Consider the following 26,152-nt stretch of genomic DNA (forward strand, 5'->3'; position numbering starts at 1 on the left):
TATTAAACAATAAGGTAAGAAAAAAGAAAAAGGGGGGGGATATAAACCGGAGTGGGGGAAAGGCAAACCAACATCCATTACCTCTTACATTTATCTAAGAGTCCAAAAATTCCTTAGCCTTTTCTGGCGATCCGAAGTTATACACGGATCCTTCATGGTTAAAGCGTAGCATCGCTGGGTAGCGTAAGGAGTATTGAATATTTAAGTCCCTTAAACGCTTCTTCACCTCATCGAATGCCTTCCTCTTTCGGACCAGAGCTGGGGAAAAGTCCTGGAATAACATGATCTTGGATACTTTATAGATCATGGCTTCGGAATCTTTTCAAAGATTTCTAGAAGCTTCTAGGAGTATCTGACTCTCCCTCTAGTTCTGCAGCCGGAACAGGACCGGGCAGGGGCGCTGGTTCGAGCCAGGCCCGCGTATTGCGACCCGGTAGGCCCATTCCACCCTTACCTGGCCTGATCCAGCTTCCAGATTTAAAAGCTGTGGCAGCCACTGCTTGAGAAACACTGTAAGCTGGCCTTCCTCTTCCTGTTCAGGAAGGCCCAGCAAACGAATATTTTTTCGACGACCTCGATTATCGAGGTCATCAACTTGATTCTCTAAGGTCCGGACTCGCTGTTCGAGAGTCCGGACCCGATCCACGGCCGATTGCGCTGTAGTTTCGGAGGTCACGGCCTTTAGCTCCGCCTCGGCGCCCGATTTCTTTAATGTCTCGGTCGTGCTTTTGCAGCGCGGCCGAGTGAGTCCCATCGACTTCGGGATTCTTCAATGAAAGCGTCGATTAGATTCCCTACAGTGTGGAAACAGGCCCTTCGGCCCAACAAGTCCACACCGACCCTTCGAAGAGCAACCCACCCAGACCCATTTCCCCCCTGACTAATACACCTAACAATATGGGCAATTTAGCATGGCCAATTCACCTAACCTGCACATCTTTGGACTGTGGGATCTTCGCATCCAGTTTAGAGATGATTTCCACAAGTCTCGCCACTGTAGTTAAGTCCCCCGGGGCGGCTGTGGACGCCTCTGCTGCAGCTGGAGAGGGTGGGGGAGGGGTTCCTGCTTGCTGAGAGCTCCCTTCCCTTTAGTCATTTTTACTAAAGATTAGATTGTTTAAATTTAATACTAAACAACTAATTAAATTAAACAGCTATTTTAAATGATTTGGTGTGTGTGGTGGGGGTGGGTAACCCACTTTACCCAAGTCTTGGGAGGAGCACTATAGACTCAGACTTGCTGGGTCGCCGCCATCTTGGATCCCCCTATTTTACTTTGTTAATCTACTCAAAAGTACTGAATATTAGTAATAAAGCGATGGACCAAATTAAATTTCTGGTATAAACTTTATTCTTTTGCTTAAACAATGAACATTTGTGCTTTTATGCTTTCTTGCTGGCTTCCTTCTTCAGTTTTAACAACTCATGCTTGATGATTTTGTTTCTCTGAGAAAGAAAAAAACAAAACGTTACCGCAACTCAGTCCGATTTATTAAGCATTGCAAACATTGTCAGGGTCACACACTGTTGTTCAACCAAATGGGAACGGTCTGACAGCATCAGGTGTTGACTCTCATTTCTTTGGCATACACTTCCCCCCTTTGTGACCATGGTGCAAATCATAAAGGGTCTACTAAGTATGCATAACATTATCAATCTTTAGATGACTTTACTTCACATTTTACGTATCACAAGTCAGTAAATTCCATTTTAGAAAAGTTATTTTTTGAACAAATACTTATTTTTCTCAGCTTGACAATTATGCAGATTAGGTGCTGGGACCAGTGTTCTAGTGAGTCGTATAATTAATCTTATTGCACATACAAGATCCTGAATGAACTTCACATAATAGATGTTGGAAGAATGTACAAACATATTAGGAATGGTGGGGGAAAGAGTAGTTCAAGAATTGGTAACTTTCCATTCAAGTATAAGATGGGGATAAATTGCATTTTTACAGAGGGTTCTAAGTGTCAAATTCTCTGCCCCAGAACAGCAGTGGAGGCAGAATCATTGAATATGATCGTAAGGAAGATAGATTTGTGACAGAAGAGTCAAAGGTTATCAAGGGCAGTAAAAAAGTGGAATTCAGGCCGCAATCAGATCTAACACAATTTTATTTAAGGACGGTAGAATCAAGGGGCCAAATGGCCTACTCCTGCTCCTAATTTGTATATTTGTTCATGCAACCGGAGCAGCAGAGGGCTTTAAACTAAATAGTGGGGGTCAGGGATTGAGTGAAAAAGGAGATCATTTAAAGGGAGAAGACAGGACAAATATACAAACCAGACTGCAGTAGCTAATAAGACTAGAGGTCATAAAAATAGTAAAAGGACAGAATTAAAGGCTCTGCACATTAATGCTCATAGCATTTGTAATAAAAGAGATTAATTGCCAGCTCAAATAAATATAATCTCATAGCCATTGTCCAGAGAGATGGTTGCAAGATGGCAAAGTACAGAGTAGCAGTATTAGGCATTACATTAGCACCTCAACAGTGGTATTCTGGAAGAATTCAAAAAGTTTAGGGCCAGCCAGACAGGAAATTATCCAACATTTGGTCATGCGCAATGAGACAAGATTAATTTACTTAAATCACAGGAAAGGTATCTCTAGTTAGCAATGATTATAATATGAATGCAATACATTTGAGGCACAGAAGAGTCAGACTTGTAATTAAAACCTAAACAATTGAAAATATGATGGATTTGAAGATAGAAATGGCTAAAGTGAACAATTAAATTAGGGCAAAGGATAAGTTAGCAGAGGTGCTGTGGCTGATATTTTGAAAATTATTTATTAACAGGCAAAGAGACATTGCAATGAGAAAATAGCTCAAAGGGAAGTGCACACCATCCGTGGCTAACTAAGTTAACAATAGCATGAAACTGAAAAAGCCATAACACTCAAGCTCGGTGGCCAGAGAATTGGGTAGAATATAAAACCAGTGAAGAATCATACAAAATTAGGGAGAAACTAGAGTATGAGAGACAACTAACTAGAAATATTTTTAAAAACCACATATACTTAAAGTTGAGAAAAGGTAAAGTGAGCACTGGTTCTCCAGACAGTCTAGCGATTTAACAATGCAAAATAAGGGAACACACTTTTCAAGCTTCGCTCTAGAAGGTACAAATAACATCTCAGAAATATCTGTAAACAAGAAGGTATTCTTCATTTAAGATGGAGATGAGTCAAAATAGTCTCCAACTGGGTCAAAAGTTTGTGGAAATCTCTCGCCCCACAGCAGAGGAGTTAAGATCACTGAATACCTTAACTTGTTAGGTAGATCCTTGATGAACATAAGATTGGTTGGATACTGGAAAAAACATTGAAGTGCGGCCGAATCCAGAATTAGGCCAGCCATGATCTTCAATGGCAGAGTAGGCTCAAAGGGCTGAATGGTCTGCACCTAATTCCAATGGGTGCTCATACCAGTGGTTGATAGCAACAGAAGTCATTTAGTTTCAAACTTTTTACACCATTCAATATAATCACAGCTGATGTGCAACACAATATCATCCATATGGCTGTCTGTCCAATGTTTCTTAACAGATATCTACATCATTCTCAGCCTTAATGCTTATAAGTGTTCAACTATTTTCTGTTTGCAGGAGAGGGTTCCAAACTTGGATCAGTCTTTGCACGCACAAGCTTTTCCTAATTTCATTTCTGAAAAACCAGGCTGCAATACTCAGGCTGTCCCTCAATTCTGGACCCCTCAAACAGATGAAGTAATTTCTGTACTAAGTTTATCTGCTACCACCCCCAAAGTAGCCTAAAAACTTTGATGAAGTCATTCTGCAACCTTCTGTAGCTTTCTAAATTTGAGAGAATACAAAATTGATGTGTGGTAACTCTCTCTGCCGTTTAATCCTGACGATTATTTTTAGAAAGTTAAATACTACTGAACCTTATTTACCATGAATTTCAGTGAAACCTTGTGATATGTCCTCATACAGCAAATTTCTAGTTTAGTCGAAATGCTTCTTAGTGCTAAATTTAAAGCAGTTATGAAAGATCCCTTTTATCTTGTATCCCCACCACTTAAACAAGCCAATCGCTAAGTACAAGGAATTTCGTTAATGAAGAAAGATTTAAAAATGACTACTTAATGAAATATCAGATAACATTAACAATAATCATTCTTGCGAAAGCAAGCTCACCATTTTCTTGGCCTTCATGACTTTGTAGCGATCGAAGTCTGTCATTTTGGCTTTCTGTGAGCAAGAGAAAGTGTTTCAATACAAATTGCTAGATTGTTCAAATATCTCTTTCCTCAGAGACATTTTAATTATGCAAAATATTGATGCATATATGAAAGATTTTCATCACAATTTACAGTTAAACTAGAACAGGTCCAAGACCTACCTTTGCCCGGGCTTCAATTTTCTTTGCCCAGTGGGTTGCTTTCCATTTCTCAGTAACGTTCTCCTTTTCCCAAGCAGCTTTTACATACTTGTGACGAACACTAAAAATGTAACAACATGTACCTGTTAAGTTATCCGGCTACACAAGGTATGTTGAACTATTTTTAGACTTGACTCCTAATTCAGATTTTTTTTTGACATAAATCATTTTTCAAATAGCACTTAAAAAAACTCAAGTAATTTAACTGACGGAACACAAGGCAGACAACATAAATTGTCTGAAACATTAAGAATACAAATGGAGGATTGATGTTCGTTGGCATGAAAAATTCGATGTATTTTCAAAGTAAAGCTCCTTTCTTGGGTGGGCTGACTGATCAAAATCAACTTTCTTAACTAACAGAAGGTAGATAGACACAAATTAATACGTGCAGCCATGCAGAAATACACACTGTTGGAGGTCAAAATCATGGCCAAGTGTAGGGTCAATATTGATGATCTGCAGTTTTTGAAATGTTTTACAAACAACATTAAAACTAGCACACAGCATAAATGACAGGGAATATAGATAGAATGCACAGCCCAAATAAGCCATGCTGCTTTTCATACTTCACATGAAACTCCTTTAAATTCTCTTCATCCAACCCAACACAACATTCAATTTGTTGCTCCATCATGTATTGACCCAGATTTCCCTTAAATGTATTTATGCAGTTGCCTCACTACTTCCTATTCTAATCACTGTCTGGAAGATCCAATGCTAAAATACCTCAGAAGTTCTGCCCTGAATTCAGAGTTTTTTTTGTTTTGGAAGGAAATCTGTAGGAGCTGTCAGCACGCACACATGAATGCAAAGAACTTCAACTAAGGTCATCAAATACATTTTGGTAATGTGGTTGAGACATCAGACATTTATATTGTGGCAAAAGCCCACACAGCAAAGCTAGTCAATAGATAAATGGGTAATAACTATGCAATTTGCCAATCCATGAAGGAAATTACATGATCAACCCCAAATTCTGCAACGGTGCAGTGTAAGTTATGACTTCAACTTGATTATATTCAGTCCACTTGAAACCTGATCGTTGACCTCAATTTAAAAATATTGGTAACTTGGACTATGACAGAGAAACCAGGTTTGAATCCAAACCAAAATTGATGAGTTCAGATTTTTATTAAACTAAATACTTTGTATAAAAAGGAAATACAATTTTACTTAAAGAAACCTGGACCTTACCTGTGTGGGATTCGAATCTTGAAGTCAGTAAGTTGCATACATTTAAATGGCATGGCCTGTCGCCTGACTCCACTGCAAGGGCCATCTACCAATGCCTATAAAAGTGGGCTGGTTAGATGCAGCTCATAATTGAAGTTTGCAAGTACAATCATACATAGAAAGTTACAGAAAGATTCCATGGGTAAAGGATAAATTCCCCAAACAGTTCAAAGCAATGGCAATGAGGGAACTCAGTTGCTGTTACCAGCCAGATCGAAGGGAAACACAGATTCTTCTACCTTTGTAGGAAATTGTGTGTTTGGGGATGAGTTCGCGTGAAAGGAATAGTACCTGAAAGAACACCAACTGACATGAACAGGTTGCGAATATCTGATGGTCTTTCATGTATTAACCACGCAAACAGAAACTCTTTTTATTTGAAGTATCATTTGTTAATTCATATGTAAGTTCTGTTTTATAATTTCCTCTTGGAGTGACTTGGTTAATGTGATTTACAGTTACAATGAGGATTATGAAATAAACTCCATTTACAGCACTGCAACTGTCAGAAACAAAAAGGAATTGCTGGAAAAGCTCAGCCAGTCTGGCAGCATCTGTCCAGAGAAATCAGAGTTAATGTTTCTAGTGTTCTGAGGAAGGGTCAGTCCTGAAGAAGGGCTCATGCCCGAAACGTCGATTCTCCTGGGATTCCTGAAGAAGGGCTCATGCCCAAAACGTCGATTCTCCTGCGCCTTGGATGCTGCCTGACCTGCTGCGCTTTTCCAGCAACACATTTTCAGCTCTATCAAGTATAAGCAAGAACCTGTTATGAGAAGGTGATGTACCCACTTCAATTTACACCTTGCATTTCCAAGTTAGTGTGGAGAAAGAGAATCGTCAAAAAAAAGCATTGCTGAACTAGAAGAGGGTGCATGATTCTCTTTCTCCACATTAACTTGGAAATGCTAGATATAAACTAAAGTGGGTACATCATTTTCTCAAATTCTTGTTTATACTTGATAGAATCAGGAAAGGACAGGCACAGTGGAATTGGTCTTCTGCGAGAGCAGAATCATGCGGGGGACACAGTGGAAATAGAGCCAGTGCTGATGAAATATTTAACACGAATAAATTTCAACTCTGCCGATGGGCAGCACCGTTAAACCGTGACCTTATTTAAGCTCGTACCCAGCGATGACGAATTTCATTGAGACTGAACAATCTCTACGTGAAGTAAAGGACCCAAGTGAGCGCACCTACCCTGTTCTGGTCAATAACATCGACAATTGCCACCAGTTTGCCAGCGTGTGGGCCAAAGGCGATATAGGCCACGCGGCCGATCTCCACGTACCGCTTGTAGACCTGAAAAACAGAAGAAAATCAGCGGGGAACTGCAGAGAGCGCGGATCGGGCGGACCCGGGAAAATGTTCATTTCTCTACGGCCGGGTACGGGGTGGGGTGGAGCTGACTCTATCCCGCGGGATCCCGGGGCCTCGGGCCTGGGGCCAAGAACACGCGGGACCCTGCAAGGGGCTTATTTCCCCTTTACTGCGGCCCCCGGGACTAAAACATTAATGACACTTGTGTGGCTAATGTAAAGACGGACGAGGGCCTCTGGCGGCCCGGAGCTGCGGGAACCTGTATCCTAAAGCAAACAGCTCCGTCCCGCTAACACTCACCATGGCGGCCTTCCACAGCAAAGAGAGAGAGAGAGAGAAGGACAAGAGAGACTTCCGGTTCCGGCCTGACACCGGCAGCTCGTGCACATGCGCACACTCCCGCCCAGCGCAGGCCCGTCCCGATCCGTGCGCGCGCGCGCCCCGTACTAACCAGACGGCGCACGCCCAGTGCCGCGAGCGTCATAGAGCGGTATCTTAAGTTCCTCAAAGAGGCAGCAGGGGGAGCATGCTGGATCCTTGAGTGGAAGATGCTGGGTTCTAAGGTAGGTAGGCAGGAGGCTGCAGGCACACAGCAAGCCAGGCAGCATCAGGAGGTGGGCAAGTCAATGTTTCAGGTATAACCCGTCTTCAGGACTTGCTGTGTTCTTCCAGCTTGCTGCTTGTCTACCCGATTTATCAAAGTTTGGAGATGCTAGTGCTGGATTGGGTGTGCAAAGTTACAAATCACACAACACCAGGTTATAGTCCAACAGGTCTAACTGGAAGCACCAGTTTTCGGAGCGCCGCTTCTTCATCAGGTGGTTGTGGAGTACACAATTGTAAGACACAGAATTTATAGTAAAGGTTTACAGTGTGATGTAACTGAAATTATACATTGAAAAATATCTTGATTGTTGTTAAGACTCATCTTTTAGAATGACCATGTTAGTTTCACTTGTTTCATATGTAAATCACAAAACTTTTTTTAAAAGTTATATTCTCAGGTTAACTTTAACAATTGGTATCAGCCTAGATAATGTGTTGAAGGTGTTAGCCCCCAGTGTGCTGTGGTTTCTGTGTGTGTGTCAGGGGTGGGGGTTGTGAGTGTCTGTGAAAGAGAATGTATGTATGTATGTATGTGTGTGTGTGTGAGTGAGCGAGCGTAAATGGGTCTCAGTCTGTGAGAGAGTGCATGTGAGAGTGTCTCTCTCTCTCTCTCTCTCTCACAAACCCACATACACATATAAGTTTGTGGGGTGAATTTGTACTTGCAGTGTTACATTGTACTTTACTCAAAAACTGCATGAATCCATGCAAGACTCTGTGAACTCATCCTATCATCCTGTTGTAGATTCCAGTTTTCCTAAGGCTCCTTGTTGCCACATTCAGTCAAATGTGGCCTTGATGCCAAGGGCTGTCACTCTTACCTCTGAAAATCAGCTCTTTTGTCCATGTTTGAACCAAGGATGTAATGAGGTCAGGAACTGAGTGGCTCTGGCAGAACCAAAACTGGGCAACACTGAGCAGTTGCTGCTTAATGGCACTGTTGATGACACCTTCCATCAAGTGTAGACTCATGCTACCAAGTGCTAACAGTGCTATCAAGCAGCAATCTTCAGCCAGAAGTCCCAAGTGGATGATCCATCTCAGCTTCCTCCATTGTTTCCAGCATTGCAAGTGCCAGAATTTGGCGTGATATCAAGAAACAGTTGGAGGCACAAGATACTGCAATGGCTATGGACCCTGACAATATTCTGGCAATCGTACTGAAGACTTGTGCTCCAGAACTTGTCGCTGTGCTAGCCAAGCTGTTCCACTACAGCTACAACACTGGCATCTACCCAATAAAGTGGAAACTTGCTCAGGTCTGTGCTGTACACAAAAAGCAGGACAAATCCAACCCAGCCAATTACTGCCACATCACACCTTCCATCAAGCTGTGGAATCTAAGCTGGACCTAGTATTTGTTTTGTTATACTGTTTTTCTGGAAACGTTGATCTGTCTGTTGCCCATTTTCCATTCTTCTCCAGTTATGTAGTGCCTGGTTCTAAACAGCACTATTAATATCTTTAATTGTCACTGTTCCATGAACAATCTGAGGAGATTGAAGTTTTGGTTCATTTGCCACAGCGGGCAGCCATGGTATGGTAATGTTTTCACTCTCTCATTATAATTACTGGTGAGTCTAAGGACCAACAGAGGTCTGCTTTTCTTTATATATGGAAGATTTAATGGTTATGTGAAAGAGATTTTCATTAGATTGTGCTTGTGAACTCTGATGATCTTTTGCGATGAGATTTTGCAGCCAAGGCAGAAAATATCAGGTATAACTTCAAGAAACACATTATAACTGGAATAACCGGAAGAATTTGCTCTCCTTGTTCACCAGAATCAATCATATAGAGCATGTTATGAAGAAGAATTGTTCATGGGTTGCTTCTCCATCTCTGCATAGCCCAAGATATGGAATGCCTGGGGACTCTATTGAAGAGAAGACATCAAGGACTGAAGCTGTTCAATGTAAGATCTCCTAGCTGCAATTCCTAAGGGGGTTACCAGGTGCCAGCATAATTCTGGCTTCTATCACTAATATTAAGCAAAGTTTTAAACTCACACAACACCAAGTTATAGTCCAACAGGTTTATATGGAAGCACCAGCTTTCAGACCTTCGCTCCATCATCAGGTGGTTGCGGAGGTTAGGATCACACTCAGAGAATTTATAGCTAAAGGAGTCCAGTGTCATGGAGATGTAATACAGTAAACAATCTTAGATTAAAACTTTCAACTTTTATAATGGGATATGTTGGTTTCTGTTCTTTGATATGACAACCCCAGAACTTCTTTTCAATTACATTCTCAAGGTAGCTCAGCTTTTGAAATAATAGTTGCGAAGTCTGTCTGTGTCCCAATGCTATATCAGACTGACAAACCCTGTGTATAGTTTTACAGAGTTTTACATGGATTCATATAGTTTTTGAGCAAAAGACACAGACTTACCCTGCATGGATTTCAACTCAGTTTCACCATTTGTGTTTTGAATCCAGCCAGGATTACAAGTGCCTCCAGGACATACAACGTTCCTCGGACCACTGTTCCCGCCACAACCTGTGATCCACAATTAACGCCATGCGTCAGCATTTGTGCATACTCGACTCCACTCTGCAGCAACATTGACTCACCTCTCTAAAAGCTGCACTGGTGCCCAGTTTAATTTCATTCCTTGCCTCATCCGTCACCTCAACGAAAGTTTTTTTTTCTCTTTCTTCCAGACGTTAAGGCGTGCAAGCTCCAACAACCTATGGACTCCAAAATCCATCCTGTGGACCACCCCTCAGCACCCACTCATTTCCAGCCCTCAGATACCATTACATTCTGTCCCCCTGAGGCCATTCACACCAACCCCAGCCCTTGCTGTGTTTTCACCACAGGTTTTATTTTGCTCAAAAATGTAATTCTGCAAAAACAACATGACATATGTAAAGAAGGAGATATCCTTCCTTCTTTTTCTTAACCAAAAACCCTCAATTTATTTAGTCATCCAGCGTTCCCTATATCTACCAGCCTTTCCTTTCACCCTAACAGGAATATACTGTCCCAGGACTCTCATTATCTCATTTCTGAAGGCTTCCCATTTTAGATTAGATTAGATCCCCTACAGTGTGGAAACAGGCCCTTCAGCCCAACAAGTCCACACCGACCCTCCGAAGGGTAACCCACCCAGACCCATTTTCCTTCTGACTAATGCACCTAACACTATGGGCAATTTAGCATAGCCAATTCCCCTGACCTGTATATCTTTGGATTGTGGGAGGAAACCAGAGCACCCGCAGGAAACCCATGCAGACAGTGGGAGAATGTACAAACTCCACACAGATAGTCGCCCGAGGCTGGAATCGAACCTAGGTCCCTGGTACTGTGAGGCAGCACTGCTAACCACTGTGCCGCCCCTTTACCTGCGAACATCTGCCTCCAATCAGCTTTCGAAAGTTCTGGCCTAATACCGTCAAAATTAGCCTTCCTCCAATTTAGAACCTCAACTTTTAAATCTCGTCTATCCTTTTCCATCACTATTTTAAAACTAATAGAATTATGGTCACTGGCCCCAAAATGCTCCCCCACTGACAACTCAGTCACCTGCCCTGCCTTATTTCCCAAGAGTAGGTCAAGTTTTGCACCTTCTCTAGTAGGTACATCCATAGATTGAATCAGAAAATTGTCTTGTAACACTTAACAAATTTCTCTCCATCTAAACCTTTAACACTATGGCAGTCTCAGTCTATGTTTGGAAAGTTAAAATCCCCTACCATAACCACTCTATTATTCTTACAGATAACTGAGGTCTCCTTACAAATTTGTTTCTCAATTTCCCTCTGACTATTGGGGTATCTATAATACAATTCCAGTAAGATGATCATCCCTTTCTTATTTCTCAGTTCAACCCAAATAACTTGCCCGAGTGTATTTCCGGGAATATCCTCCCTCAGTTCAGCTGTACTGCTATCCCTTATCAAAAATGCCACTCCCCTTCCTCTCTGGCCCCCCTTTCTATCCTTCCTTTGGCACTTGTATCCTGGAACATGAAGCTGCCATTCTGTCCATCTCTGAGCCATGTTTCTGTAATTGCTATGATATCCCAGTCCCATGTTCCTAACCGTGCCCTGAGTACATCTGCCTTCTCTGTTAGGCCTCTTGCATTGAAATAAATGCAGTTTAATTTATCAGTCCTACCTTGTTCTCTGCTGTGTTTCTGCCTGCCCTGACTGTTTGACTCGCTTCTGTTCTCAACTGTACCAGTCTCAGATTGAATCTCTTTCCTCACTATCTCCCTTGGTCCCACCCCCCACCTCACTAGTTTAAATCCTCCCAAGCAGCTCTAGCAAATTTCCCTGCCAGTATATTAGTCCCCTTCCAATTCAGGTGCAAACCATCCTTCTTGTGCAGGCCACTTCTACCCCAGAGAGATTCCAATGATCCAAAGATGTGAATCCTTCTCCCATATGCCATCTCCTCAGTCATGCTTTCATCTGCTGTATCCTCCTATTTCCTACCCTCACTATTTCACAGCACCAGGAGTAATCCTGATATTACTACTCTTGAGGATCTCCTTTTTAAATTCCTACCAAACTCTCTGTATTGTCCCTTTAGAATCTCATTCTTTTCCCTTCCTATGTCATTGGTTCCTATGTGTACAATGACCTCCTGCTGGTCCCTCTCCCCCATGAGAACATTCTGCCTCCTCTCTGCGACATCCTTGATTCTGGCACCAGGGAGGCAACACACCATTCTAATTTTTCTGGCACCAGGGAGGCAACACACCATTCTAATTTTTCACTGCCGACCACAGACAAATGTCTGTCTGTGCCTCAGACCAGAACATCCCCTAACACAATTGATCTCTTGGAATCCGGTGTACCCCTTATTGCATTAGAGTAGGACTCGATACCAGAAACTTGGCTGTTCATGCTACATTCCCCTGAGAATCCATCACCCCCTACATTTTCTAAAACAGCATACTTGTTTGAAATGGGATAGCCACAGAAGACTCCTGCACTACCAGCCTACTTCTCTTACCTTTCCTAGAGTTAACCCTAGGAGTATATCTGACTATATCTGCAACTTTTCTCCCTTCCTATTATCTGCCATCCATCACATCCCCTTGCTCTTGTAAATTCCTCATTGCCCCTAACTATATCTCTAACTGATCCATTCGATCTGATAGCATTTGCAACCGATGGCATTTATTATAGATATAATCCTCAGTAACACGTAAACTCTCACTAAACTCCCACATCCGACAAAAAGAGCATATCACTGTACTAAAAGCCATTTTTGCTTCTTTCAATCTATAGACCCAGATAATAGCACTGTCTTATTCCTCTACAAAACACTACTCCTCGCTAACCTAGTACTTATGGCTTATATTTTTAAGTTTAATCAAGAGACATCTCTCAATAAAGCATATAATCAAGAAAGAACCCACTCTACTCACTACTGTAGACTTACTGTAAGGTCATACTTAAAAATATTCACTTATCTGTTTCTGTGCTGTGACCTCTCCCAAATGGGATCCTCCAAAATTAGTTGTGAATTTCACTGTTTGTTAATTTTCCCAGATGCACTCAATGTCCAGCGATCCATGAATTCAAACAGCAAAGGCAGTAACTACAGCTGAGAGTGATGTTTATCTGTGCCACCAAAGTGCCCTCAATAGGTATTTTTTCTTTTATTCTCTCCCACTAAGAAACAATACACTCCCTGGTTCCACAGCTGGGGGATCCAACTGGCCTGAGTGACTCTGAGGGCATGTGTGTCTAGATGGGTCAGACGTGCTGAGTGTTTCTTGCCAGAGACACCCCTTTGTTTGTATGTGTGTGTGTGTGTTAGTAGTATGGTGGTGAAGGCAGGCTGCAGGTGGAGGGCCAGCCACATCTGCAGTGCCCTCAGTGGAAAGTGCAGAGGCGTCTGTGGTGGAGCACCCTGTTGCATGTCTTCAATCCTGGGAGCCAGTTGGTAGAAACCTTATCAAAAAGCTTCCAATTCACTGTCTTAAACTGAAAGGAGTTGGGGAAGAGCTGTAAAATACAGAAACATAGAATAATGTAGTACTGAAGGAAACCATTTGTTCCTTTGTATCTATGCTCCCTCTTTCATCTCATCCACCTGTTGTTTCTGCAAATCCCCGCAATATCTTTCTCCTTTAGGTTTTTATCCAACAATTATTTGACGATTGTTTTTGCCTTCATTATCTTTCCTGAATGTTTAAAACTTCTAGACCTTGTATGTGAAATGTTCAGCCCTGGCTATTGAATTTTAATTGTGAATTTTGGTTGATTGTGTAAATAAACTTAATACCAAATAGAGTTTTATTAGCATTTCATTCACTCGTCTCAAAAAGTGAACCCTAAAGTAATGAAACTGCACCAATCTTATCAGGTAAAATGAGTAGTTCCCTTGGTACTAGTTTATGACAGACTGACAACTGTTGTATAGAAGAAAAAGGGTAATAATTACACTCCTTCCCAGACTCCAGGGGACGCTTTTCACTTGACATTCTTTAAGCTGTCAAACTGTGAAAATAGCAAATGAAAATGTACCCAGAATAGCTTTCTACTTACTTCAGTGCAGAGCTATGCTGTACCTCTGCAGGCAGTGATGCCCAATTGAGTTCTTGCTGTGCATCCTTTATTGACAGCTGCTCTTTTTGTGCTTACTTGAACCCTCAGGCAGTGAATTCCCAAATGAGCTTTTACCAGATGTGTTTTTAATCAAATCTGATCCAGCAGTTCAGCTTTGCCAGTTCACACTGACAACTGTTTGGTATGCTCATGTTTCAGTCTGATGCTCTGCATCCCACATTGTTAATTGTCATCTACATGCAATTTACACTTACTAGTTCATCTCCCCCATAGCACAGCCTGGAGAGAGATATTTCAAAGGTGTGTATCTCTCACTGTCTGCTTTAGTCTTTTTTTGAGTGGTTCTCACATATTACCTTACAGTTTCTATCTCTGTCTATGTTTTGTCTTGATTGCTCCCGCAGTGGGCGTTTATAATTTATCCCTTTTTGTTTCTTTTTCAGTTTATGCCCCTTAAAACTATAATCTTACAGTTTACATTGTTTTGCCTTTTTTAGAAAATCCACGCATACAGGAAGATGACAGTCAACGCACAAACAAAAGACAGAGGAGGAACGTGGATTTTGGAACAAAAAGCCAAAATGACATCCCATGTGAGTACACCAAAATGAGACTGTCCCTCCTCATCCTGCTTAATTTGTCTGCAGCCTTTGGCACCACTGATGAAATTTTTCGTCTCCATGCCTTTCTACCATCATCCAACTGGGTGGGACTGCAATACTTTGTTCCATTCTTATCTGTCTTGTCTTCGGCAGGGAATCACTTGCTCTGGCGCTGTCACATCTAGCCTCTCCAAATGACTTATCTTTGCTATCCTTTATTTCTTATCTACATGCTACCCCTTGGCAATATCATTCATAAACACAATGTCACTTTCTGCATGTATCTTGATAAGACCCAGATTCACTTCATCGCCACTAGTATTTATCTGCCCACTAGCTGAGCAGACATTTTTTTCAACTAAATATTGAGAAGTCCAAAGCCATTTGTCTTCCAGTATAATCCTTGGTCACAGATGCTATACTCTTCGTGCAAACTGCCTGAGACTAAACTAGACTGATGTCATATTTGATCCCATATTTTGACTATCACAAGATGTTAACCTCCATTACTTTGCCCAATTCCACTCTGACTCAGCTTGACCACAGTTAAAACTCTCATCCATATTTTTGATATCTTCTAGATTTGACTATCTTAATAAACTCCTAATTGTTCTCTCACTTCCTACCCTCTGTGCATTTGAAATCATCTAAAAATCTATTGTTCATGTATAACCTCATAATAAATTCCATTCACCATCACTCTTTTAGATTAAATTACTTACAATGTGGAAACAGGCCCTTCGGCCCAACAAGTCTACACCGACCCTCTGAAGCGCAACCCATCCAGACCCATTCCTCTACATTTACCCCTTCACCTAACACTAGGCAATTCACCTAAACTGCACATTTTTGGACTGTGGGAGGAAACTCCACACAGTCAGTCGCCTGAGGTGGAAATTGAACCCGGGTGTCTGGCGCTGTGAGGCAGCAGTGCTAACCACTGTGCCACCATGCCACCCACTGTTGTTAGCTCCGAGTCTGCCAATGCCTTAATTTTAAAATTATTTCCTTATTTTCAAATCATTCCACAACCTGAGCCCTTCTTACTTCTATAATTTCATACCCTTCCCACCCAAAGATATCTGTGCTTTTTCAATTCTGGCATCTTTCTTCCTTTGAAACTTATTTCTTTTTCTAAATTTTGGTCACCTGACCTAATATTTTCTTATGTGACTCAGTGTAATTTTTTTTGAAGATTTTCCTGTGAAGTGTCTTGCTTTTTCCTGCATATTCTTAGGTGCTTACGTTTTATATGAGCAATACATTATTCGTTGAAGTGCCTTGAGATGTTTTACTGTGCAAACTGCTATATAAATGCAAGTTGTTGTTGCAAGTGGCCTAAGGATGAGGCATGACTAGAGACTGCACTATTTTAAGGATAACAGCAGAGTTTTTCCAATGTCATGGCCAGTACTTATTCACCAACCAGCATCATCAAAACAGATTGATGTTATTCCTCACCTCCAACTAAAAGTGTTAATGTTTTATCTAAAAGGAGACGACCTCTGATAAAGCAGGACTCCCTCAGTACTCTGCTGAATGTCAGTCAAGGATATTACTTGAAGGGGACTTGAATCCACACCTTCTGATTCAAAAGCCCACTAAGCTAAGCGGATATGCCAAATATAATGTGCAACAAAGTATGTCACATTGTACTTCCTGCCACATTGGCACCATTTTCAGTGTTGTGTTGTCTAAGACTGTTTTGACTTCTTGGTGTCAATTTAGTTACCATGACAGCAGATGTGACATTTCAAATTTGCACAAAATACTTCAGAATACGTATTCTGAGTGCATTAAAGTACTGGAAATTATAACTAGATAAAAGCAAACAGTGTTTGAGATAAGAGGAATGGTTTTAATTTGTCTTGCATTTTTCCTGCATGTTCTCAGGTGCTTAAGTTTTATACCAGTCATACATTAACACTGGGATACCTGATCATGCAATCAATGTGAGATTGGAAAAGATTTTGCAATTTGACAGTAGAGCAGGACCATGGTAATGTTGAGCTGAATAATTTCTTTCAAAGCTTTTGATGTTTTACTTTGATGATTTGAACAAGTCAAACCTTTGCATCTGGGAACTCGCTGCATTTAAGAGGAAGCTAGATAAATATTGGAGTGAGAAAGGAATAGAAGAAATATGTTGATAAGGTGGTGAAATTATGTAGGTTAGGAAAAGGTTTATGTGGCACCTAAGCAGTAGCATGGTCCAGTTGGGCCAGATGACCTGTTTCTGTGCTGTAAACTCCATATAATTAAACAATGTTTTTAAATTCCTAGTCATATTTGTAACTTCTGAAAGAGAAATGCATGGAAGAGGTGTCATGACACTGCAGCCACAAAGATCTAAAGAAAAGTGACAGCAATACTGAACTAAAAGGTGGTTCAGAAATTACTACCCAAGAGAGCCTTCTTGCAGCTGAGTATCCAAAGATGATTTTTGCACCAGCATCTTGTACTTTTCTCTCCAAATACTGTGGTTACGACAAGATCTGGAACTCCTGAAGGAGGAGCTAATGAACAGGAAGACCTTTGACAAATGGCACAACAGGCTAGCATGCCTCAAAGTTCCCCAAAGCAACACTGAATACTTTTGAACAGGCAGATAGACACCTTTTTTTCACTTCTTGGAACAGTACACATTGGATATTAGGGCCAAAGTTAAAAATCTCACAACACCAGGTTATAGTCCAACAGGTTTATTTGGAAGCACTAGCTTTTGGAGCACCGCTCCTTCATTGGATGGTTCAGAGCAGCGCTCCCAAACCTAGTGCTTCCAAATAAACCTGTTAGACTAGAACCTGGTGTTGTGTGATTTTTAACTCTGTACACCCTAGTCCAACACCAGCACCTCCAAGTCAATATATTAAGGATAGTTAACTGTTGCAGTCAATGCCAGCAGTGTGGTCCAGAGGAACTGAATTAAGTGCTGCAAAATGTTTAATGATTTCACAAAGCTGGTCAACATCCATGAATTATCATCACTTATTTTTTCCTACAAATAAACCACTAGCTTCACACACTGTTGCGTTACCCATATGACCTCCATTCTGTTACCATAACTATCAATGTAGATTTATACCCCATACTGATAGCCTCACATCACCCTCGTACATTTAGCTCAAGCTGCAGGCTATACACTCATTCTCATAGCTTGTGCACATTGCCAGCTGTTCAATTGTGTCAAGCACATCACCCAGACAGAAACATTCACAGAAATGTTACCACTTTCCTTGCAGGAATAAATGGACAATAATTGGAGGCATGACTTCATGTCCACACCACTTCATCTTGCCATCCCCATTCTGCATTTTGTTATGATTTAAAAGTTGCAGATAGTGTAACTGTACACCTCCTGCATTCCACCCTTCCCTCACCCCAATCCTGGCGTTTAAGCTTTTTATGTATTCATAATTCCAAGAATTACCAGACAGCCAGTGCTCTGGATAATTAAATTACTCGAGGTTCAAGGGACTGATGAAGAAGAAAAAAAACATCACTTGATCTGATCCTTGCAGCTACGAGCACAGGCTTCAGGGGATAGCGTTTCAGTGAGCTTTGCTCATGATGTGGGAAAAAAGATAACATGGGTGCCAATTCCCATAATATCATCTTATGTGGCTCAGTGTTAACTTTTGTTTTATAGTTCTCCTCTGAAGCATTTTGAGCCTTTTTTTTTAAAGGTACTTTCCAAATACATCCTGTTGCTGCTAAGGTACCACTCCAGGGAGTTGCAGTGCTCTGTGGGAGATATCATTTGTGCTCTCACTGTCAATTGGCCAGTGCCTGTACTGAACTAGTACAGATCTTAACCAGACCTTCAACGCACAAAGCCACTTGAGGTCATCTTGCAAGGCAATCTGCCATATCCCCAATAAAATAAAAATCAGCATTCTCAAAAAGCAGGTACAGTCACAGGGTAGCACTTTAGGGAAACACAAGGCCAGGCAAAGATATCCATAGAACAGGCACTGGGGGAATGCATTTGCAATGTAAGAGAGGATGTTTTGCTGGATATAATAGGTGTGGGTTGGTTGCTTTGTTATGGCCTTTGTTTCAGGCTTGTGGCTGAGAAGATACTATTATTGTCTGTAACTGGGGTGTGATAAGGGTCAGGAATAGGTGAGCAGTGGGGATTTGGGATTGTTTTCAGGAGAACTGGAGTTGTTTGAACTGCTGCCCATTTAAAAGGTGAGTGTGCCAGATGGCTTCACCATTTCATTTCTTCTTTCTCCTCCTGAGATAGTAACCAATCCTTGATGGCAAGGTCCATACCTTCATGATGACCAGATTGTGGAGGATATAACAGACCGCAACAAGTTGGGACAACCATTGCAGTGAGGGTCGTTCCAGAGCAGCTGAGGTGATGGAATCCAGTTTGCTCCTGGACAATGTTTCTTATAGCAACATAGCTCTCATTATATGCATGTGAGGCACATGTGATTGGGTTGCAGAAGGAAGTCATGAGTTAGGTGTTAAATGAAGAATTTTTGATGCCCTTCAGCCAGACTCTGATTTGACTTAGTGGGTGAAAGATTGATGGCTAACACAGAATGGACACATCTTGAGTGGTAGGTGAAAGTGAGGACTGGAGATGCTGGAGATTAGAGAGTGTGGTGCTGGAAAAACACAGCAGGTCAGGCAGCATCCGAGGAGCAGGAAAATCCACGTTTCGGGCAAAAGCCTTTCATTCGGAATGAGACTGGGAGCCCTGGGGGTGGAGAGATAAATGGGAGGGGGATGAGCTGGAAGGTTGGAACTGGGTTAAGGTGGGGGGAGGGGAAATGAAGAAACTGGTGAAATCCACATTGATGCCATGGGGTTGGAGAGTTCCGAGGCAGAAGATGTGGCATTCTTCCTCCAGGCTTCGGGTGGTTAGGTAGTGGCGATGGAGGAGGCCCAGGACCTGAACGTCCTTGGCAAAGTGGGAAGGGGAGTTGAAATGTTCAGCCACAGGGTGCTGGGGTTGGTTGGTGCGGGTGTCCTGGACATGTTCTGTGAAGCGCTCTGCGAGTAGGAGTCGTATCTCCCCAATGTAGAGGAGACCACATCAGGAGCAATGGATACAGTAAATGACATGTGTGGATGTGCAGGTGAAACTTTATGGATGTGGAAGGCTCCTTTGGGGCCTTGGATGGAGGTGAAGGGGGAAGTGTGAGCGCAGGTTTTGCAAATCCTGCAGTAGCAGGATAAGGTGCCGGGAAGGGAGCATGGGCTGTTGCGGGGCATGGACCTGACAAGGCAGTCGTGGAGGGAATGGTCTTTACAGAAAGCTGATAGGGGTGGGGAGAAAAATATATCTGTGGTAGTGGGGTCCGTTTGTAGGTGGCGGAAATGGTGGAGGATAATGCAATGTATACGGATGTTGGTGGGGTGGAAGGTGAGGACTGGGAGTACTCGTCATGAGTGATACCAGGATAGCAGGTATCAACAGCACGAAGCACTTTCAGCAGCTGGCATCCTTTGCATTTGTAATATACTTCACCACTGAGACACAGTGCCCACAAAAACAAGTGTGTGCAGTTGATGGCACCCTGTGCTGTGGGAAAGCCTGCTATTCTGGAAAAGTCACCATGTGGTCTGCACAGTGAAGACCAGCCTTCTGGTATAAAGAACCTGTGTATTCTCTCTGATGCAGCAACTGATGGCTAACTAGGAAATGTTAGCTATCTTTCCTGTCAGTTTGGAAGAATCCCAATATGACAAAGTTGACAGTCGTGGACACTTTCACAATCAAAGTTAGTGTCATTCTCATCTTGCTTTGAAGCTGGAAATCTAGTACCACGAGGTGAAAGAGTTCTGTGAGCACATCTTTTGTGAATTGCAGATGATACACACTGATGAACTCTGATCCTGCCTGAGGCAAAGGTAAGAAAATGGTGGTCCCAAAGCACCTCAGGTGGGCATGGACTCTGGCTGAGAGCCCCTTCACCTTTTTATGAGCATCCTGTTTTTTTTATTTGCTGTCTGTACACTATCTCCCTATTATGCTGCAGCCCAAGTGGGACTCGTTCCTGAAGAAGGGCTTATGCCCGAAACGTCGATTCTCCTGTTCCTTGGATGATGCCTGACGTGCTGCGCTTTTCCAGCAACACATTTTCAGCTCTGCTACTGTAGTACCCACGACTGAGAGCAAGTGGTTTGCCCAGGTTCCTTGCAGACCCAAGCAAAGTCATTGCCACTTATAGCACTGCTCCCTGCAAACATCACTCACTGTAAGCAACTCCTCAAAATGCTGGCATTTCCAAAGACTCAAAGAGATCCAACCAAAAGAATCAGAAACTAAACGCAAGGTGGTAATACTTTTAAATAGTGCTGGTGTGGAGTTGAGAACTTTCTTGTTGTTAAATACAGATTCAGTTTTTTGTTTTTAAGCGAGGCCTCTGATGTCTACAGTGAGGTTAGCAGCGATAGTGTCAAAACCAGATCAGTGTTACACACTGACAGACATCACAATCGAGCTACACTGTATAGTTTCCATTCGCACTCATAATGCCCAAGCTAATGTTGTCACCAACACAGTGGTTAGTGCAGGTCACACTGGAAGTTGGTGTAGCGCAAGCCTATTTCAATATCAAAAGAATTCATGCATTGTGCCAAAATATTGGATGCCATGGAACCAATTTTTACATCTTTTAAGTTAATATTGGAATGACAGACCAAATATTAGCGTGTAATTTCCATTAGAGATGCAAATAGCTGCATTGGGATTGCGCTTAGCATCATGTGGCTACTGACTGATGAATTGGACAACAGTGCTATAAAGAAGTACTTAGGTGCTGCATGCAACTGGAGGACCAATAGACATGGTTATTTCCCTTTAATTCTTAACAGGGTCTTTAAAACTTATTTTGGAATCTAACATTCTACTTGATGTACTATCTTTCTCCACTGATTTTGTACATGTAGGAAAATACTTAATGTCAGAATGGAAAGAGAATCTGCTGATTAGTAAATTATTTAAATTAGATTACTGCAGATGCTGGAGATCAGAAATAAAATCAGAAAATGTTGGAGAAACTCAGCATGTTTGGTAGCATTTGTGGAGAGAGAAACAGAGTGAATCATTATTTTGGGTTTTGGTGCTTTTGTGTCTGTACAATTCCATGTCTAAAATTCTCCTAAGGAAGAGGTAGTTGGTTAGTTGGTTTCTAATCTGACGAACAGACCTTAACTGCACAAACCTTTCCAGGAAGGCAATAAGCCAGAAAATACATATGTTATTGCACTATATTGTTGCTCCGTATGTTATTTCTGTGACAGTAACACTGAAGGCAATAATATAATAATACTTTATGATGCAGTGATACGTTCTTGCATGGTTTCTAGCGTTGAATTATACTTGACCAAGTTAATGAGCTAAGCTTTGCTCAGTATTTTCCTAATGAAGGTGGAGCACCTTTCTCAAATGTTTTATTCCAACAATAATGGCTCTATCTCAGTATTTTTTTTTTGAAACATCTTTCACAGCTCAGCCTGTTGCACTGAAAGGCAAAAGGTTTTGCAAAGACAGAAGGGAGCAGAGTCATGCTGGACCATCTAACATAGATTAATGATATTCTACAGTATAAATAGAAACTGCTTCATTATGAGCCATTTGCTTCAGAATTTCATACAGCAGCCCAACCAATTTCCTGTTGACATTATGAGCACAGAGTTTATTCCTTAGGCTGAGCCAACTGCAAAACTGAACAACTACCCATCTTTAGTTTCATTTATTCAAATTGTACAGAAATTATTAGAACAATGCCTTAAAGTCTCATTGAGATTTTAAGTACTATGATTAGTTTTTATAAGTTTACAATAATTTCTGATCTCAGGTTTGTTTTCCCAGTTGCCACAGATCCACTATGTATTAGTTTAGACATTCACTCATCGTAAAGTTAAAAGAATCAAATCATTGGATGCAAGGCTTCTGTTCAGCATACTTTTGATTTAATTTTACAATGAATTTAGTTAAGTTGTTAACCCATCATTGTTTTGGATGTTTGTATTTTTTAAATCACTTTATGTTTAGTTGGTCCATACTCACTTGCTCCTCAGACACTATTTGGGTGACAAATGGTAGTCAGAAAGCAGTGACACAGTCTTGGTTGCGAAGTGCATGACACATCCTATTGGACAGGAGGAAGAATGAGGTTTCCTTGCCCCATGCCCTCAGTATTGTATTTGGTCTTAAAGGAACATATTAAAGTATCGAATTGCCACTCCCAGTCTCATTCAGCTTTCCCAATCACATTTCTATTCCTGATCAATTCCTGACAATGAACTCTGGATCCCTGACTCTTGCCCTCATCCTGAACTTCACCTTGTCCCCACATAAGGTACCAACCTTCCATCAGCATTAAAGATTTACATGCTGCACCATTAGCAAATTGCTGTCCTCTTTCATGTCGGACACTCGGAGCTTAGCAGGGAACATTAAAATAAGGAACAATTGCCAATTTCTGGAGAGCTTCAAATCTCACCTTTCAGATGCACTGGGGCTTAACTACAGTCTCCATGCATGGCCCAAATTCTGGGGACCAATCTAATCATTTCCAGGAAATTATTTTCTACTTGCTCATTAAACACCTTTTTTTATTCGTTCATAGAATGCAGGCATCATTGGCAAGGTCAGAATTATTGCCCCTACTTGAGTGCCTTGCTGGGCTATTTCAGAGTTAAGAGTCATTCACATTGTTCTGGTCTGCAGTCACAAAAGGACCAGATTAGGTTAGGATGACAGATTCTCTTCCCTGAATGATATTAGTGAGCCAAGATAGTGGCTATCTTTACTGATAATATCTTTTTAGTCCAGACTTTCAAGTAACATTAACTTGAAGTAATTGAATTTGAACTCTCACCAGATCTTTAGCAAGGTCACTTATTTACCAGTCCAGTACCATAAAACCATGCCACTGTTCCCTTCAATCTCAGCAACTTGCCTAAAGTTACAAACATTTGATTGTTGTGTAAAATCGCACTTCATACAGCAATAAAGCTTTTACTTTGAAATGATCTTCTGCACATCAACAGCCCTCCCTATTAGGGGAGGGGACAGACTGACAGTTTTAACTGTGATTCTGCTGGTACTTTTTCTTGTAGGTTAGAAGTGATACGGAGTTCACTGTGAGTGATGGCTCGTTGACTAAGCCTCTGGGGATAAAGGAGTTTATACAAGGCAGGGAGCTTTTAATCATCAGATACAATATTTCAGCACTTAGCAAAAGAGATAAATTTCACCAGAAGTGAATGAGCAAATAGTTTGCATTGATACTTCTGGACTGTAGAGGTAAAGGACAGTTAGCTGATTTTCCTAGAAATTGTAAGTAGCACAGCAGGGAATGTGAAGCAAAGTACTGTGACCAAAAAACCTTAAGACTGGCTCCAGTATAAAACTGGCTCAGTGTAAACGAGCTCAGGTTTCTTACCAACATGTTGCTACTGCACAGCAGGAAAAAATGCAGTAAGTCCCCATTAAACTCCATATGAAGAAACGGATAAAGATAGCAGAAGATCTTCTGACATTAATGCAAACAATTTATTTGAAAAGGTGCAAGAGAATCGTCATTCCTGAGGAGAAATGGTATGATTTTATTTTTATATCAAAATTCTTTTGTATGTTTATTTTGGAGGATTAAAAAGACGTGATTGAATTTTCCACAGGAATATCTGTGAAGCAAACTGCACCTAAATGGTGAGGTTTGAAACTCTTTGGATATTGATTATTTTAATGTTCCCAGAAAAGCAATCTGACAGGGAAGAGGATGATAAGGTTATGTGTTTGCTAATGATGCAGCAGCCTTTGTAAATATTTCAATGCTGATGAGAAGTTGAGGCTTTGTTTAGAGATAAGGAGAAGTCCAGGGTGAGGGCAGGAGTCAGGGGTTCATTACCACAGTGTGAGGATAAGACAAAGCTTCACGACACATATATCTGCCTTGCATTAAGACCATGAAATGGAACAACAGAAATAAGCCCTTTAACCCATCAAGTCTCCTCCACCGTTCTAGGAGATCATGGCTAATCATGTGTTTTCCTGCCTTTTTTCCATATAACTTGATTCCATTAGGGATTAAAAATCTATCCATCAGAGGTCTAAATATACATTTACATCGATAGTAGTCATGATTCAGAGATGCCGGTGGTTGGACTGGGGTGTACAAAGTTAAAAATCACACAACACCAGGTTATAGTCCAACAGGTTTAATTGGAAGCACACTAGCTTTCGGAGCGACGCTCCTTCATCAGGTGATTGTGAAGGATCACCTGATGAAGGAGCGTCGCTTCGAAAGCTAGTGTGCTTCCAATTAAACCTGTTGGACTATAACCTGGTGTTGTGTGATTTTTAACTTTGTACATTTACATCAGTCTCGATGGCCCACTGTGGTAAAGAATTCCAATAATTCACTGCACTCTGTAAGAAAAAGTTCCTCTTCACTTCATGACTTAAATAGGTGACCTTACTCTGAGATTATGCTGTCTGATCCGAGAATCTCCCGTAATAGAAAAGTAATCTCCATTCAAATTCCACTAGATACTATGGTGGGATTTGAACTCATCCCCAAAGTTTTGGACTGGGCCTTTGGATTAGTAGTCTATTGATGTAGCTACCATGCCATGTCTCCAGCATTTATAAGACTAGTGATTTCTGAAAACTAATGCCATACCATCATTTCAAGTCATAGCAGAAGGCCATTAGGATCTTAAAGCCACGTTGTGATGAAATGTTATGTTAAAGAGAGATTTACATGCATTTAGTGCCATTCATAAATTTAGTATATCCCAAAACTCTTTACAAAGATAGCAGTACTTTTGAAGTGAAACTTTGCAGTGGAAACCTGGTCAGAACTACCATGCTACTCTTCAAAGGTTAAAAAGCACACAACACCAGGTTATAGTCCAACAGGTTTGATTGGAAGCACTAGCTTCCGGAGCGCTGTTCCTTCACCAGGTGGTTGTGGAGTACACAATTGTAAGGCACAGAATTTATAGCAAACGTTTACAGTGTGATGTAACTGAAATTATACATTGAAAAATACCTTGATTGTTTGTTGAGTCTCTCATCTGTTAGAATGACCATGATAGTTTCACTTCTTTCAGATGTAAATCACAAAACGTTTTGTAAAAGTTACATTCTCAGGTTAACTGTAACAATTGGTGTCAACCAGATAATATGTTGAACATATTATCTGGTTGACACCAATTGTTACAGTTAACCTGAGAATGTAACTTTTACAAAACGTTTTGTGATTTACATCTGAAAGAAGTGAAACTATCATGGTCATTCTAACAGATGAGAGACTCAACAAACAATCAAGGTATTTTTCAATGTATAATTTCAGTTACATCACACTGTAAACGTTTGCTATAAATTCTGTGCCTTACAATTGTGTCGTCCACAACCACCTGATGAAGGAGCAGCGCTCCGAAAGCTAGTGCTTCCAATCAAACCTGTTGG

The 26,152-nt window shown here is 41.3% G+C and overlaps 2 protein-coding genes across 4 annotated transcripts in view; one reads left to right on the forward strand and one right to left on the reverse strand.

The window, feature by feature from the left end:
- Positions 1-1,328: 1,328 nt before the first annotated feature.
- On the reverse strand, positions 1,329-7,354 carry rpl14 (ribosomal protein L14). The gene is made up of 6 exons (XM_043688701.1): positions 7,267-7,354; positions 6,847-6,948; positions 5,608-5,702; positions 4,372-4,471; positions 4,167-4,220; positions 1,329-1,446 (listed from the first exon to the last, which is right to left on the reverse strand). The coding sequence occupies exons 1-6, from the start codon at positions 7,267-7,269 to the stop codon at positions 1,384-1,386; spliced, it is 417 nt and encodes a 138-aa protein (XP_043544636.1). The 5' UTR covers positions 7,270-7,354; the 3' UTR covers positions 1,329-1,383.
- Positions 7,355-7,446: 92 nt separating this feature from the next.
- The window catches only part of gask1a (golgi associated kinase 1A), a 56,748-nt gene continuing 38,042 nt past the window's right edge, over positions 7,447-26,152 (forward strand). The window contains exons 1-3 of one of the 3 annotated variants that reach the window (XM_043688698.1): positions 7,447-7,805; positions 9,357-9,487; positions 14,602-14,697. In XM_043688698.1, the coding sequence (XP_043544633.1) occupies positions 9,431-9,487; positions 14,602-14,697 (153 nt within the window). In that variant the 5' untranslated portion in view covers positions 7,447-7,805; positions 9,357-9,430. Of the gene's footprint in view, positions 7,806-9,356; positions 9,488-14,164; positions 14,405-14,601; positions 14,698-23,819; positions 24,278-26,152 lie in introns of those variants that run through there. The other 2 variants (XM_043688699.1, XM_043688700.1) reach the window with 2 other exon arrangements.

Source organism: Chiloscyllium plagiosum, chromosome 4, assembly GCF_004010195.1.
Source record: "Chiloscyllium plagiosum isolate BGI_BamShark_2017 chromosome 4, ASM401019v2, whole genome shotgun sequence".
Classification (NCBI taxonomy): Eukaryota; Metazoa; Chordata; class Chondrichthyes; order Orectolobiformes; family Hemiscylliidae; genus Chiloscyllium; species Chiloscyllium plagiosum.

Bases quoted from the DNA above. Each gene is read 5' to 3' on its own strand.
- rpl14 (XM_043688701.1), bottom strand. The intron at 4,221-4,371 runs GTAGGTCTTGGA...TCTTGCTCACAG, and splicing joins AAATTGAAGCCCGGGCAAAG to AAAGCCAAAATGACAGACTT. The intron at 1,447-4,166 runs GTGAGCTTGCTT...TTTCTTTCTCAG, and splicing joins TCATGAAGGCCAAGAAAATG to AGAAACAAAATCATCAAGCA.